General features: G+C 39.6%; 2 protein-coding genes across 3 annotated transcripts; both read left to right on the plus strand.

The window, feature by feature from the left end:
- The first annotated feature begins 207 nt into the window (after window positions 1-207).
- Window positions 208-3,296, plus strand: LOC105561267 (probable maleylacetoacetate isomerase 2). Its single transcript, XM_012011081.1, has 5 exons — window positions 208-414; window positions 1,696-1,747; window positions 2,088-2,236; window positions 2,318-2,522; window positions 2,843-3,296. The coding sequence occupies exons 1-5, from the start codon at window positions 397-399 to the stop codon at window positions 3,076-3,078; spliced, it is 660 nt and encodes a 219-aa protein (XP_011866471.1). The 5' UTR covers window positions 208-396; the 3' UTR covers window positions 3,079-3,296.
- Window positions 3,297-4,820: 1,524 nt separating this feature from the next.
- On the plus strand, window positions 4,821-11,600 carry LOC105561268 (probable maleylacetoacetate isomerase 2). Of its 2 annotated transcripts, XR_001008895.1 has the most exons (6): window positions 4,821-5,001; window positions 6,094-6,145; window positions 6,470-6,618; window positions 6,707-6,911; window positions 7,275-7,595; window positions 7,814-11,600. XR_001008895.1 is itself a non-coding variant. In XM_012011082.1 (5 exons), exons 1-5 carry the CDS (start codon window positions 4,984-4,986, stop codon window positions 7,502-7,504), a joined length of 654 nt encoding a protein of 217 aa, XP_011866472.1. In that variant the 5' UTR covers window positions 4,821-4,983; the 3' UTR covers window positions 7,505-11,600. The 2 variants fall into 2 exon arrangements, 1 of the variants encoding a protein (XP_011866472.1); XM_012011082.1 differs by having other exon boundaries at window positions 7,275-11,600.
- Window positions 11,601-11,948: the final 348 nt, after the last annotated feature.

Below are 11,948 nucleotides of genomic sequence, written 5' to 3' on the forward strand. Positions count from 1 at the left end.
GCCTTGACCAATCACGAGTGTTCCAATGTTTTCGTGATTGGTCGAAGCTGTCGCTCCGCGATTTTCTGCGTCCACCGTTCCGCTCTATGAGTTTGCACCCGCAGACTTCTCTCTGCCTGAGCGGCCTGAGCTAATTTTACCGGCTCGAGTTGACTCGAATTGACGCGGGTGTCGCTAGCAATCAACATGTGCGCTGCGCGAGATCGGCGTCATCGGCGATTGGCGCGCGACGGGCGCGACTCGCTGCTTGAACGTATCGACGAGCTGATCGACGCAGCGAGGAGAGGAAACGCGCAATTTAAAATTATCTCTGACTAACGCGACGTATAATATCGGAGACGCTGATCGAATAATCGAGTTCGGTGAAAAGTGAGCGCTGTCTACGAGAGACCAACGATGTCCGTGACGGGTAAGGTGAGTACTTGCGCGCGATTTAATCTTTCGTTGACGCCGTTCGGTAGACGGACAGGTAAACAAATGTCCGAGAAAGAGAAAGAGAGAGACAGAGAGAGAGGACGAAAAAGAGACAGCGCAGGAATATTCCGTAGGCGTGTCGGTAGGCGATCGTCGGACGTTATTATGCCGCAACGTTTCGAACATTGACGTGCCGGCAAATCGCGAAAATAAACGTTGCTCGTTTACTCGAGATAACTGTCGCGATGACGCGCGTCAACGATTGAAATGAGATGCGCGAGTTTGATCACGGTTTCGATCTTACAAGTAGAAAGCCGCGCCGACAAAATTTATTGAACACAGTCTCCTAGATAGATTCGTAATACGAGATAGCGGGAGTTTCTGTTAAATAATTAATAGACATCGTCTATTGACTCCACCATGAATTTATTGCCCTTGGAGTGAAATCTCTGTTTAGTGGAAAATTCATTGTCAGATTCGTTACGAAAGAATATTTGATTGAATTTGGGCGTTGAAAACCTGCTATTTCATCCCTAGTAGCATAATATATTGACGCAACATTGGGAAATAATGTAAATCTGGTATTCCCAATATTGGTCCAATATTGGTCCCAATATTGGTCCAACATTGTAAGACGGACGCCTTCTCTTATTTAGCCATTGTGTCAATATTAGACCAGTATTCTTATTACATTGTTAAATATTGGCCAATGCATTTCCAGTATAAATCTAATATTATATAATTATTATCGTGCAACATTTGCATTTATTCCATGGCCAATAGTGGCGTTACGTTGGGCAATATCGGCCAGTGCGTTTCTAATATAATCAACATTAGATCAATGTTTAGTCAATGCTTAGCCAATGCACTGTGCTACTAGGGATATTAGAAACCTATCTCATTATAGAGGACATTTTCCTCTATTTGATTACTGTAATAATGTGTTGCATTCCGCTTTATCGCTTTACAGTGTGAAAGAAACTTCCTTGCATTTTTAAAAAAATTGTTCACCATTTATAAAAATTGTATGAATAGTTTTATGAAGCACTCCCCGAAAATGGCTCCCACACTTTTCAGAACCCTGGTTTTCGAATTTTTAACATTGCGTGTTTATTAACATTAATTTTTTGAAGTGATTTTTTGAGAATTGTTTATCAATCAGGTTCTATAAATTTTAGACGCTTATGTATCTAAAACAGTAGGCACAAAGCCTAAGTTAAATCAGTCGACCGTCCTTGAAATTTACTACGTATTCGACCATACTTCTCATTTCTTTGACAGGCAGTGCTTTACTCTTACTGGCGGAGTTCCTGTTCTTGGAGAGTAAGAATTGGTGAGAAAGATTTTGCTCGATTTTATGTACTGCACATATAAACTGTTTTATACATGTAAAATGCATATCTATATGAAAACATGTCTAACTGTAGTCTGTAAGGAACATATCAATAGCTGCAGTATTTCGAACATTGTTGCCGTAAAATATGCTTGATCTAATTTAATACTCGTGCAAGACATTTTATGTAATAAAGAATACTTAATCAAGACATTTATACAGCTTGTAACGCTATTTCATCGATAGAGAACAAGTTTAATTGTTGCTATCGTAGACGGTTTATGTTTTAAATATGGTTCTAATGTTTACTGATCTAATTATTTGCAATTTTTATCAATAGCATTGCATTTAAAGGAGATACCCCACGAGATAAAGACTATTAATCTGATAAAAGGCGATGGAGAACAACACTCGAACGAATTCTCAGAGATTAATCCAATGGAAAAAGTCCCTGCACTCCGTATCGACAATCTTACTCTGATAGAGTCTGTTAGTATACTCGTATCTAATCCCTCCTGGTTATCGCGAGCGTTTATCAAAATTCGTAATAAACAATTTGTATAAATGTAGATGAATATTCTGCAATACCTGGACGAGACTAGGCCGTCTCCTCCGTTGATGCCGGCGGATCCTATTAAGAGAGCTAGAATGCGAGAGATTTGCGATGTAATTGTCAGTGGCATACAACCGTTGCAAAATGTCAGTTTGCTAAAGCATATGGAAGAGAGGCGTAAGGAAGAATGGCCGCGGTATTGGATCATTAGAGGGTTCACAGGTATCCTAATGACAATATAAAAATTGTAATAATTAGGAACTTGCAAGTGAGCTTGCCATTTTTTCCTTCAGATCTCATATTTACATATAACATTATTTTTAACAGTGACTTTGTACATCTACGCTTTTATGATAAATGAATATTTAAATTTACAATTATAATTATTTATTGACAGTAAAGATAATCGAGAAAAATATTAGATAGCACGATCTCCGCGTGTGTTAAAGAGAAAACGTCTAATCGGAGACATACAAAATAGCGACGTTCAATAACAAGTTTATGTGTATAATTGAGCAAACATTGATAATACTGTTCTACAGCCGTGGAGAAGCTGTTATCGTCGAGCGCGGGCAAGTATTGCATCGGCGACGAGATTACGTTAGCGGACTGTTGCCTGGTGCCACAGATATATAACGCGCGAAAATTTCACGTTGATCTGACGCCCTTCCCCACGATTCTAAAGGTGGATCGTAATTTGGAACACCATCCAGCTTTCACTGCAACTCATCCCAACAATCAGCCGGACTGTCCACCTGGCGTTCAAGTAGCAAGCTAGATGGGCAGATCACTCCCTTCGAATTTTTTAGAAGGGTGAAAAGGATGTGATATAATGACAAAAGGTGAATGGATGTAGCATTTATTCGCACTTTCTGTACATTTTGAATTAAATGTATGGGCAGCAGTTAAAAATTGTTTCTACATTGTAAAGAAAAATGTAATTTAGAAAACGCTAAACATTTGATAAACTCAAATGTGGTCCAGTTCGTCTTGAAACTGATGGAATGTATCTTGAATTAACGTATCCAATCGTTGCGATAACGGCAAGTTAACTCGAACATCGTTAGAAGTAACTAGAGTCGCAGAGCGTACCCTAAAGATCCTCTAAGCAGAATCTGGCCATAGTATAACTAGTAGGGTTATTCTTGTGTGTGTGTAAACGTACTTGTCAAAGCCACACTAACACCAACCATACATACAATTTTTCTCGCATTAGTCTGCCCAGAACAATGTCGGATGCGCAGAAGTTGTCGACGCAAAACGAAACAACTGGCGGAGTGGACCTACTAATTATACTCGTAGATATAGTAAGAGTAGACGCTGCGCGTTCCCTATTTCTCCCGTGTTGAGACATGTACAAACTTTAGAATGAGATAGCTAACAGTTGAGTAGCCGCCTCATCTTTGTCTAATAAATAGTGCGGGCAACATAAGAATAAGGGGAATGATGGAGAGTGACAGAGCGAGGCCGACTGCTCAAAGCATGTTGCCTCTTTCTAACGTTTATACAGCTGCTTCAGCCAAACGCGCAGTCTATATATTATACGTCTATGGTTATACTATAGTCTGGCTATAAGAAAACACGCTGCGATTAGTCCACCATTTTTGGTCAATCTCGCCAGTTTTATAAAGTGGTGATTATTCAGTTTGGCCCCCTCACTTCCAAAATCGATGAAAATAGACTTAATCGTTGCATTTTCGTTCAGAACGAAAGAATCTGGCAGAAAAAGTGCTGCTCTGCTCCGCGAAGCGAGACATTAATTGTTAAAGTTAAGAAACTTCTAAGATTAAGGGCCACACATATAAAGCCCGCTGCAGACTATTTTCCTGCTGGATTGCTTGCAATCTAATAAATTACTATCATTGCACCACTCAGCACTCGGGATTTCTAGTAATTTACTAAACCGCGAGCAATCCAGCAGGAAAAATATCGTCTGCAGCGGGCTTTACTTAAAGCAAAGGGTAAGAAAAACCTGTCATACGGCCGAAATGCAAAGTATCTTCAGAGCTGCTTTCGCGAGAAGATCAAAATTTCATTGAATAAAATTTCAATGTGATGCTACGAAATTTCAGGTTTGACCAATCATAGCACAGGGTCATTTTAATCCGAATCATTTTGATCTTCTCGCGAAAGCAGCCTTATGCTTTGCTAACTGCAGAGTGAGATAGCACGATAGCACATATGTATATCTTTGGCTGTGTTCCCGATATTCACTGCCAGTACTGAAAATTTATAATATACGTGACGTGAACTATAGATTTGCAGTACTGGCGGTGAATATCGGAATACACAGCCTTTCTCGCAGGAACTTGACAAAAAATGGCGGATACTAACCTTACCGGTGATATGGCCAGACTCGGATTAAAGGGTCTCTAAAGTTTACCGACTCGAGTCGACGCGGTGTGTCGCTAGCGATCAGCGACGGAAGACAGCCAATATACACACGTGCGCCGAGAGCGGCGATTGGCCGCGCGGCTCGCCGGCTTGAACGTAGCGACGGTCGGGACGGCGGGGTGGGGAGAGGGGACGGCTGGCAATCGAATAAAAAGGGGGAGGAGGTACGATTTCGCGCGTTCGCCGCGATTCTGAATTATTTCCGACGAGTTGAGCGGTGTAATATCGGTGCCGCCGGTCGAATAATCGAGTCGGGCGAAAGGTGAACGCTGTCCGCGACGAGCCGACGATGTCCGTGATGGGTAAGGTGAGTATTCGTGCGCGATTTAACCTTCTCTCTTGGCGCAGGTAGGTCGGCAGGTAGACAAGTGCCGGGAGATGAGAGAGAGAGAGAGAGAGAAAGACAAAAGATAGCTCCGGACTGCGTGCAGGTGCCGGTAATCGCGCGTTATTTCGCCGCAACGTCTAGGGGCTAACGTCGACGTGCCGGCGAATCTCGCGTTGCGATCGCCCTCGAGATCGCGGCCGCGGTCGCGCGGAAATGAACCCCGCGGAGCACTCGCGACGGTCGTCGCGACAACTGACGCGCGTCGACCAGATTGCCGCCAGATACGGCAAGTCGAACGCCGCCGATCGTATCTCGCGGCCGGTTTTGATTCCCCGTACGAGGAAGCGACGCCGAATAAAACTCTCCCTCGCTGGCGAATATGTCCGACAACGAGCGCACACCGATGCATAGCGCGTCGTACGTGCCGGACGCTTCCGCGCCCGCGCGCGCTCGCGCGCTGTTCCGCTCGAAATTGCTGCGAGTAAGCGGCCGGACGGGACTCGTGAAAATTGTCAAGCTGAAAGTGCAAAAGTTAAAACTTGCCGTCCGCTAATTGCACACTTACGAACCTAATAACTTTTACGTAGGTTTTTTTAATTATGAAAACGATTTAACGATCTTACGATTTAAGGATCTAGATTTTCTCCGAGATTTTTACCACCTGTGAGAATTGCATAAATTAATTCACGTAAGTTTCACCAATTTGCAAAAAGCTGAAAAATGCGTTGCAATTTTTTTTACTACTAGCCTTTGAACTTGTAATACTGTGCGTTTATTAAGGACTCACTCTTTTAAATGTCCGTTTTTGAGAATTTTTTTACGCACTAATCGAGTTACACAAATTATCCGGCGATTTCTCTTTTGGACACTTATCCAAGATTGTAGGCAGAATGGTTATAATGAATGCGCATTTCGACACACGCAACTCGTTTACCTCCGTCGGTTTTCTTGAATATTTATCGGCAGCGCGTGGATCTGGTTTTACAACCGACTTCGGCTATGCTGAATCTTTTCAGCTGGCACAATTGGGTCTTACCGTGTGTTGACGTTCTCTCTTATTTCTTTTGACAGCCGGTGCTTTACTCCTACTGGCGGAGTTCCTGCTCCTGGAGGGTAAGAATCGGTGAGTGAGAGTTTGCCTCATTTTCTGTTACACGTGTAAACTGTTTTACACATGTGAAATATACGTTGATAACATCTGACTGTGATCTAAAATATAAGAGAGATATGAATTTTAACAAGTGTATTTCGAACGAATTTATTGTTACCGCAGGCAGAATTGTCCTGATCCCTGAATGTAATCCTTGTGCTAGACATTTTATGTAACGAAGAATTCTTAATCAGAATATACAACTTGTAATATAATTTCATGAGTTCACTGCTACATAAAACAGCCTATTTTTTTAATTATGTTCCTAACGTTTCTAATATTTATTGATGTTTGTAGCGTTGAACCTAAAAGAGATACCATACGATATAAAGCCCGTTAGTTTGGTGAAGAGCGGTGGAGAACAACATTCCAATGAATTCCGTGAGATTAATCCAATGGAGCAAGTTCCTGCGCTCCATATCGACAATCATACTCTGATAGAGTCTGTAAGTTATAATTGTTTTTACAATAATCTAAGTATTTTCGCAGAATTTCTAGTGATAAACTAATTGGCACAAAATTGTTTTAATGTAGTTGAATATTCTACAATATTTGGAGGAGACTAGGCCGAATCGTCCATTGATGCCGGCGGATCCTGTTAAAAGGGCTCGAGTGAGAGAGATTTGCGAGGTAATTGCCAGCGGTATACAACCGTTGCAAAATCTTGTTGTTTTAATTTACGTTGGGGAGGAACGTAAGAAGGAGTGGGCGCAGCATTGGATCACTAGAGGATTTACAGGTAATGACTGTAGCATCGCAAAGATTGTAGTAAGGACTGCTACAAATCATAAATACGAAACTTGATTTTTTTACCAAGTCTCTAGATTTAGATTAATCAATTTTTAACAAACGGTTACGAATAACTTTGTACAATATATCTAATGTCACCTTTAAATACTGGAAATAGGAAGATTATGAATATTTGCAATTATAATCATTCATTGAATAGTAAGTTTATCAAGAAAAATGTTGTATAACCGCAATTTTCGCATATATTAAAAAGGAAACGACACACCTAGTCATTTATATGAAATAATTTTTAATAAACGTTTCAATAACAGGTTTATTCTTATAATTAAACACTGATAATACTGTTTTCCAGCCGTGGAGAAGTTATTATCGTCGAGCGCGGGCAAATATTGTGTCGGTGACGAGATTACATTAGCGGACTGTTGCCTGGTGCCACAGATATTCAACGCGCGAAGATTTCACGTTGATCTGAGACCCTTCCCTACGATTCTGAGGGTGGACCGTCATTTGGAACATCATCCGGCCTTCACTGCGGCTCACCCCAACAATCAGCCCGACTGTCCGCCCGAGGCGACCAAGTAGCAAGCGAGGCAGACCACCCTCTTCCTCTTCTAATCTTTTAGGAGAGTGAAAAGAGGTGGTCTGGTATCATGTGGTTTCATATTGATAAAAGGTGAACAAGTTTTGTTATATTTCTTACATATTTCTTTAAGTTAAATAACATAGTTATCTGATCCAACATGAAAATTAATTAAATGTATCTTGTAATTATTCGAAAAAATCCACTTGTTGGAATAATATACTAGAAATTAACTTACATATATATATATATTTGTACACTATGAAGTGATAAGTTGCGTTATTTAACAGATATTGTTTTTTATTTTACAGATTTATGTGTGTACTTGAAAATTATAAGACTAATACATTTTCACCTTTTATCGTTAATGAACTGCGTATTAGCATTGGAAATGGCTAGCGGTGTCACAAAAGCGAATATATCGGGAATAAGAGGTTTTGATTTGTGAACATCTTGTTATAATGCAATGCCGCTTGTTTTAAAGCAAAGATACGCCATTTCTATACTCGTGTAAGAGCAAAGGGAAAGGTATATTGGCCTATTTTTTTATTTTTTTGTTACGTTTTCTACGATTTTACACAATCGAAATTTATCTTCACGCGGTATTTTTACACGATATTTTATAAAGATATATCGACCTATTCTGAATAGGTTCTGTTGAAATCAAAAGTTTAATTTTTATATACGTATTATAATTTTTTATTTTATATTTGCTTATAGTATGTATAAAGCATAAAGAGGAAAAAAGATGTCGCTATTAAATTCTAGTGAATACCCCGAAATCTTCGCTGGTATATAGGATAGTGACTCGTATTTATGTGATACGAAGTACACGCAGACAAATTCAAAACGTGAAGCGATTAAATTCGAAGGGGAACGTGTAATAAGGGAATGCGCTCTGCTCAATATCTCCCAGAATACCAACCAAAAGTACAAATCGCATATTTTCTTTGATATCCCAATTTTTAGAGAATATTACATTTGTTCGTTTTTTTACGCTTACATTTATTATTTAGAATTATATTTTTACAGTGAGGTACTCGATAACTTGAACATTTGATCGACACTTGTGCTTTTTTATATTTTAAACTAACTTGTACAATGGCGTGATAAGATGGATATTTTAACTCTTTGTGGTCAATTTTTTTCTGCAGATTAGTGAGGGTAAAATATTTTGTCCTCAATTTTATTTAATCGGCGGATCTAACTTAATTTAAGAACTGTCATGGAGATATCAAAGATATTTACTAATTGTAATTGCGTACAGTTTCAAATGCTTGAAGAATTATTTGGGTGGTTGTATATGAAGCCGTCCGTTGGCGATAGATGGTTTTAGATTTTTTCTTCGAATTGAAAGCTGGCAATACACACGATGACAGGTCTATAGAGTCACGACGACACGCCATAAGTGACATTTGTGCGACGCGTTAACATCATCTATTTTGATTATGTTTACAATGGCAAGTTTTGTTTCAAATAGGTCACATTTGCGGGAAGTTATGCTCCATTATTTCCTGGCACTGTCTTTTCTTTCGCTAAAAAATGGGCGGTTTCATATGCAACCATCTAATACGACTACCGAAATGCATTAAATCACATCTAATTTGATACAGGACTGCAGAAGGTTAAAACAATAATTCTTCCAATATGCGAGTGCATTTTGTGTTAATTATCTTTTTGAAATTTTTTAATTTTATCCTACATTCTGGTAAAGCTCACAGAATGAAACGAGCAAACCTATTGTATTGTATTTATCCGTATGATGCTGTAGCATGTTTTTTAATATTGCAGAAATTAATTTTTAGGTTCGAACGATATTTCTTCAGAGATAAGCAGATGTATACCGAAAGATGTATAACATTTTTTAAAAAGGAAAACAGAGACTTGTTGTATAACTGTAGTTAGATAATCTGTGATTTGTGTTGTGCGGAACTGAAGTTATTTCAGTCGCTACTGCAGAGATTAGAATGTGCCATTTATATACCGTTTTATAGTACAATCGCGAACGATTTCAAACGCAAATGAGAAACGCGTGTCCGCGCAAACAGAATCAAAGTATATATTTATGCTCTTACGAATAGTTTTCCAGTTCGAGCATAAACAGAGATACCGATATTTTTCACGAATCTTTTTATAGAAACGCTCATTGTAAAGCCATTGTTATACATAGTTCCCGTATGTGCTTCGGAAAACTTTTATACGCAAGCGTATGTTCGACAGAAATCAAGTCATGTAGATATCGAACACGACTGATCTGCAACCGGTGATCAAGTTTCACTTGGCATTCCTCCTTATTGCCGCGTTATCCCTCTCCTTGTTTTATAAACAGCATGTCACGATTGCATTTGCATACTCGGTATTTCCATTTCCATTTTCATTTCCACCACAACGTCTCGGTGATTTCTCGTATATCGCACACGTTGTGAACCTGCCTTTTCGAGACTTCGACGAGTACTTCTTCCACATGTAGCCTCCAGCCTTCGCAATTATTTTTCTATAGGAAATATAGTATCGTATAACGAAGGTGTAACAACGCTGCACTTTCTGACGGAGGATTTAAGGATTAAATATATAAGATCGTCGCAACTTGAAATCATCGTCCTACGTATAGTGTACTCTTGGGACAGGTAAAAATCGTGCATTCCGTGTCTACACATTCACACATAGAGGTATATATATATATTATAAACGACCGAGTGATTAGATAATATGTATATAATCTTTGTACGAAGCAATTTCTTTTCATTCCCGCTCTACTCAAATACTCGCGGTACTAACAAGAGTATTTATGAAAGCCGATCAAGATCTTCGGCAAGAGCTGCGTGTCTGTTTCGTTTTGATAATAGTCTAATGTAGACTATTGATGCGATTTGTAGAAAGAAATACGAGCGAATCATGTCTGTCTGCGCTGACTTTGGGTGTATTTTTAACGAGTAGAATATCGCATTTCTAAATGTGATCTTGTGTCGTCTTCATCCCGTACTTTGTTCGGCGTTTTTCTACCTGACTTGTGAGAATTTGTACAAGCGACAAGTAGTCATGTAAAAGCGGAAAGTTGATTTTATCGAAAACGAGCTGTGTTATTGTAGTTATCGGTAACTCTTATATGATATTAGGTATCTAACACTGGAATATTACAGTTCCGTAAGGTATGCTCGACATAGTAAACGAAGAATTAAATTTTGCCGTCTAGTTGCAGCCCCGAGGCTTATATTAATTCACCAGAAAACAGTTATAGTTTATTAGCCTTTTATGGCATATTTTTTTATTCGCAGCAATTTTTACCTGCGATTTAGATGAGGAAACTGTGCCCGTGATATTTTAGTGCTAGTGGCGAATCGTCTTGTATTTTACATTTTTACGCGAGAGAGAAAGTTAATCTTTCGCTTTGGCGCTTCCTTACCCTGCGTTTTCGCTTCGTAGTTTTCTAAAATGTAGGTCCGTAGATGCTTCATTTGTATACTTCTTTCGAGTCGGATGATTATTTGATTTTTATTCCCTAGTTATAGATAAGACCGTACTCGCTTCCGTTGATTCTCCGCCACTCCGTAGAGACTCCTCGCTACGTATAGATCTTCCTGCCGTCTCGTTTCGGACGAGCTGGCGACGTGTCATTAAAACGCGCGTGATATACACACTATAAGTGGGGAGTAACAAAAAATATGAGTAATGAACAAGATTTGCGTGTACGCCAGTACCGAATCCGACGAGATAATAACCGTACCACACAAAATTAAGATTTCCCGTCAGGTCCTAAATAGATTCTTAGACGGCGTGTGACATTTTCGCGAGAGGACGAGCGTGAAATCGTTTAAGTGAGAAAGGGAGAGTTGTATAATATAGCGACCGAGAACACGATCTCGTGAAAGAGTACGGAGCGCGTAAATATTTTGTAAGCGAGAGAGAAAACGAAAAAAAAGGGAAACGATCGCGCTGTGTATGTTCACGCCGCTTGTAGCAAATAAAAGATTCTGTGTCGATAGTGTATGTATAAGTACTTGGTAGTAGAGTCGCGAACGAAAAAAAAAAGATCAAAACAGTAAGTGCATTCGTAATTGTACACTTATTACTCGAATAAAGAGCTGCGTTTTGTCTGTACTTGGCAGGTCTTTTTATTGCGAGCGAGCTGATGTGAGATCCCGCAAATATACGAACGCTAATGACCCTCGTTGTTTCTCTTGTCTAATGAAATCTGCACGATTTCCGCCTTTCGAGCCTCATTTTTTACACTCGTGCGACGTAAAGGAACAATCAACGTACGAATAATCTTGGGACGCTAGCAAACGTAACATCCATCGGGTCCTCGGTGACCCGGCCGAGCGTTAAGATAATCTTGCTGATCTTTAATCCGTTGCGTCATACGCGTATACATATAAATGATCGTCGTGAAATGAAAAGAATTAACGAAAGCGATTGAAAATAAATTGTAGGACTTACCGGTAAAAA

Source organism: Vollenhovia emeryi, unplaced genomic scaffold (assembly GCF_000949405.1).
Source record: "Vollenhovia emeryi isolate VEMERY1.0 unplaced genomic scaffold, V.emery_V1.0 DF939209.1, whole genome shotgun sequence".
In the NCBI taxonomy this organism is placed as follows: Eukaryota; Metazoa; Arthropoda; class Insecta; order Hymenoptera; family Formicidae; genus Vollenhovia; species Vollenhovia emeryi.